Here is a 4229-nt window from a genome sequence, read left to right on the forward strand (position 1 = left end):
CGACATTGAAGTGTAGTACATTTTCTTAACATTTTGTGTGATTTTGAATTTTAGGTCTTGTGCGGTGAAAAATGTTCAAAAACCTCAAACATTAGTACGATATTAGTAGGAGTTAGTTAAGCAAATCAAAGTGGTTAGTAGTGGTTAGTCGAAAAAATCAATATAAAGCTAATTTTCTATTGTTTGTTAAACTAGGGTAGTGGAACATATTATCATCCCACTCGAAATAACTATATAGTAGTGAAAGTGACACGAAAACGAAAAAGGTAAAATTTGATAAGCAGATTATTACTATTTGTATGACAAAAGGGTGGTTTTGCGGTAAAACGGAAAAACGTGACAAATTTGGTAATGGTTGTGGTAGGTCCACAAAAGGGCCTTTTTCTTTTGTCTTTCGACCAGTTTTGTTCGGACGCCATCACCATTCCCGAACAAAGGACCCCGGACAGTAACCCGAGCGTGGGTTCAGCGAGAAGCCATTTTGCCATTTTGCCAAGCTGCCAAACCCACAACCGAAGCCAACGGACACATGGATGGACAATCCCCCTACCATACTCTTGGCCATCACTCCGACCACCTTTGGGAAGTTCGCCGATAGTGCTTCAGGCCCCCGGCCGGAATCGGGAACTTCGCCACTTGGACTCCTGGTTGAGACCCTCGGCCACTGTTGAGATTTCCGTCAACCGTTTCCAGGCTATAACGCCCACAACCGGTATCGCCACTGAAATCCTCCATCAACCCGGAAGCTGTTCACCGCCGGCCCGCCCTGGCGCCGCCGCAGTCCTGCACTACCACCAACGAGACACGCACCGACCAAAATACCAAAAACCCAAAACCCAAACCGCAAGTACATTGTGACGTCACATAATTTGTTTGTAATTGCCATGGCCAAATTGTATGTATAATTGTAATCCTAGGTAAAATTGTTTAGTTAATATATCGCTATGCATGTATATTTGCTCGTTCAAATTCATTATGAAGTGTAAGAAGAATTACTACGTTTCTATTTTCTTCCGTAATTTCGAACCCACAAAGGGGTTTTTCATGCCTTTCTCCCCTGTGCGTTCCAATTAGAAATCTTTTTGTAGAGTTGCCTTTGAGTTTTCAAATCATAAGAAAGTGTTATTGAGTTCCGTCGATCGTTGTTATGCTGTTGGATTTACCTTAAAAGTGAGTTCCTTCTGGAGGTGAATTCTGTGTGTGCTTAGGAGTTTGTTGTACCGATTTCACTTCAACCGACCCTGGAGATTTCCGCTGAGCATAGTTCAAGGGGGTTATAAATTGGCGCCCAACATAAAAGTATTAGAATAACAAATTTCTTCAAATCGGTTTCAACATCTTTTCGCACCCGTGAGAAGGAGGAGGAAAACAGTTGTATCTGTTTTGAGGACGTTGCGTTCTCGGAACGACAATCAATTAGGTTTATTTTTCAATTTGTATTTGCTATTCTTGTTGAGATTCCATTGGGAGACCCCCGGTGCGAGCATAAAATATTCAGCTGGTTTTGTTTACATTCAGATAGTTAGCATAGTCAATCATCAATCAATTTATCAATGTTTTTAGGTGATTTAGAAGATTTTTCGTGGATCTTGAAGCTGTTCAGGTGGTAACAGGTGAGCCCCAGAGTCACAAAGGCCGTTTTTAAACCCGTCCTGGAGTCCGGTTGTTCAAAATCGCGACTGAGAAGGGTGAGTACCGGTGGATATCAGAGTGAGTCTGGAAAGGGCACAGACGTTGATCTGGCCGTGGTTCGAGCATCTGTTACATCCTGAACACTTCAGTGACACGCAAAGTTTTCTAATGATGGATTCGGAATTCGAGATGAAATATCGAACCCTTCTGGTGCACCACTTAGAGAAGGAGGAGGTAGAGTTTGAACTGGATGTTAGAGCAGTACCTTTTGAAAAGGCAGAAAATGTGGGTGTTTTAAGAAGGCGGTTGAGAGAAGCTTTGAAGAGGGACAAAGCAGAGGAGATGTTAGTAGATTTTGCGAAATGCCAGCATCGGTCAATAGACAACGAAATAAAATTGATCGACGCGAACGTTAAACAAATAACCGATTTTCTAGAGAAGAAGCGCAGTTTTGAAGGGGTTAAGGATTCCCTGAAGACACGTTTAGTCCACTACTTTGCACGATGTTCGGCAATCCAAGCAGCAGCCGACAAAGATGATGATTTAGAGGATTTAGACAAGCTGTTAACTACAGTTCGTCAACTTTATAATACATATTTCACAATTTTCTCTCCGATGGACTCTATCCGTAATGAGGTCATGCTGCAAATTTCAAATTCCTTAGCTCAGCTACAGGTAGCTCAGGCAGGAACATCCGGACCGGCAAAACAGGTTCAGAGTAGGTCTCAGGGGACACAAACGGAAGATGATTTAGGATCTCAGGAAGAGGAACGGTCGAGCGGTGTATTCCCTCCGGCTAGACGACAGCTCAGGTCAAATTTAGCCTCCAGAAAAGATCTCGCTTCTTCGTTCAATATTCCATCGTCGGTTCAACAACCTTCGGGTTCGGGATTAAATTCTCGCCGAAGCGAGGAGAACGAGATATTTCTAAATCGTTATGACTTGTCAGGAAGGAGTCGTAATCCATTAGGCAAGGGTAATGCTTCTGATACTGAATCGGATTCTTCAAGGTCACAGTCCCCGCCTAGTAGGCGTAGATCCAGACACGTTAGGTCCAGCGTAAAGCGTAGTAGACCAGTCTCAGACTGGAACTTACGGTACGATGGTAGAGATGGTGGCCAAGGGTTGATGCGATTCATAAAGGAAGTAGAATTCTACGCCAAATCGGAGAACGTCTCCGAAAAGGAATTATTCCGTTCCGCCATACATTTGTTTGCAGGCGCAGCAAAAATTTGGTTCATGTCAGGAGTTGAAAACGGGGACTTCTCCTCGTGGAAGGAACTCGTAACGGAAATGAAAAGGGAATTTTTGAGTCCGGACCATGACCACGTTAGTGAGTTTAGGGCCATAGAACGGAAGCAGAAACACAAGGAGAAATTCCAGGATTTCTTCTTCGACATGCAAAAATTGTTCAATTCTCTCACGAAACCCATTTCTGAGCGGAAGAAGTTTGAAATTGTCTTCAGAAACCTCAGAGCGGACTACAAAGGATATGTGGTAGCCGCAAACATAGATAATCTCGCAGATTTAAAACCTTTTGGCCGCAAATTGGACGCCACTTTCTGGTACAAATACGAGAACCGCAGTACGGAGGAAAGCTCCAAGGCTCGGAATCAAATTAGCGAATTAAAGACACATCCTAAGTCAAAACCGACAGGGGCTGTGAGTCGTCCTACGAAAAACTTAGCTGAGCAGAAACCTCTCAATAAGACTGATGAAGATAAAAATGCGCGGAAACCGTCACCTGAGCAAGGTGAGGGTAACCAGAAGCAGAACAATAGTGCCCATGATAAAGGATTGCAAATCCTGGTTGAGAAGTACGTTCCTCCCAAGCCTGGCGTATGTTTCAATTGTAGACTTCCTGGGCACCATCAGACGGACTGTGATCGTCCTAAACATAAATTTTGTTTTAGATGCGGCTTTCTTAACGTTGAGACGAAAGAATGTCCGTTCTGTGCAAAAAACGCATAAAAACCCGTCTGCAGGGGCAGGCGGAAGCACGGTGTACCCCAAAATCCCCTATTATACCCGATTGTGCTGAGTGTTCACTCGGACAAAGGCAAGTAGAAGACGATGAGTATGTTCATTGCTCCAGCGTCGAAATCAGTGAACATTTTCTCAAAATTGATAATGATGATAGGCCCTTCGTAAAAGTAGACATTTTAAATGTACCCCTGATTGGCTTGCTCGATAGTGGAGCCAACCGCAGCATCCTAGGTTCAGGAACAGATGCTCTCCTGAAAGCTTGTAAACTTCGTTTACAGCCCGTAAGTATAGATATTACGACCGCTAGTGGTCAGAAGTTAGACGTTTCAGGGTGTGTAGAGTTGCCAGTAACGTTCGGTGGAGTAACGAAGATTCTTTCGGCTCTTGTAATACCATCCGTCAGACGAAAATTGATTCTGGGCTCGGACTTCTGGAAATCCTTCGGGATAGTGCCTTCGATATTGTCCGAGGACAACAGAGGATCTGTTGAGGAACTCCAAGATCATGACGAAACTCCATTTTTATCCCAACATCAATTGAAGATGTTGGAAGAGGTCAAACAGTTATTCAAACCTGCAAAAGAGGGAGAACTAGAAACAACGTCGATGATC

General features: G+C 43.7%; 1 protein-coding gene across 1 annotated transcript; it reads left to right on the top strand.

The window, feature by feature from the left end:
- The first annotated feature begins 37 nt into the window (after window positions 1–37).
- On the top strand, window positions 38–3603 carry LOC134286579 (uncharacterized). Its single transcript, XM_062848213.1, has 2 exons — window positions 38–266; window positions 403–3603. The coding sequence occupies exon 2, from the start codon at window positions 1801–1803 to the stop codon at window positions 3601–3603; it is 1803 nt and encodes a 600-aa protein (XP_062704197.1). The 5' UTR covers window positions 38–266; window positions 403–1800.
- Window positions 3604–4229: the final 626 nt, after the last annotated feature.

Source organism: Aedes albopictus, chromosome 2 (genome assembly GCF_035046485.1).
Source record: "Aedes albopictus strain Foshan chromosome 2, AalbF5, whole genome shotgun sequence".
Taxonomy (NCBI): domain Eukaryota; kingdom Metazoa; phylum Arthropoda; class Insecta; order Diptera; family Culicidae; genus Aedes; species Aedes albopictus.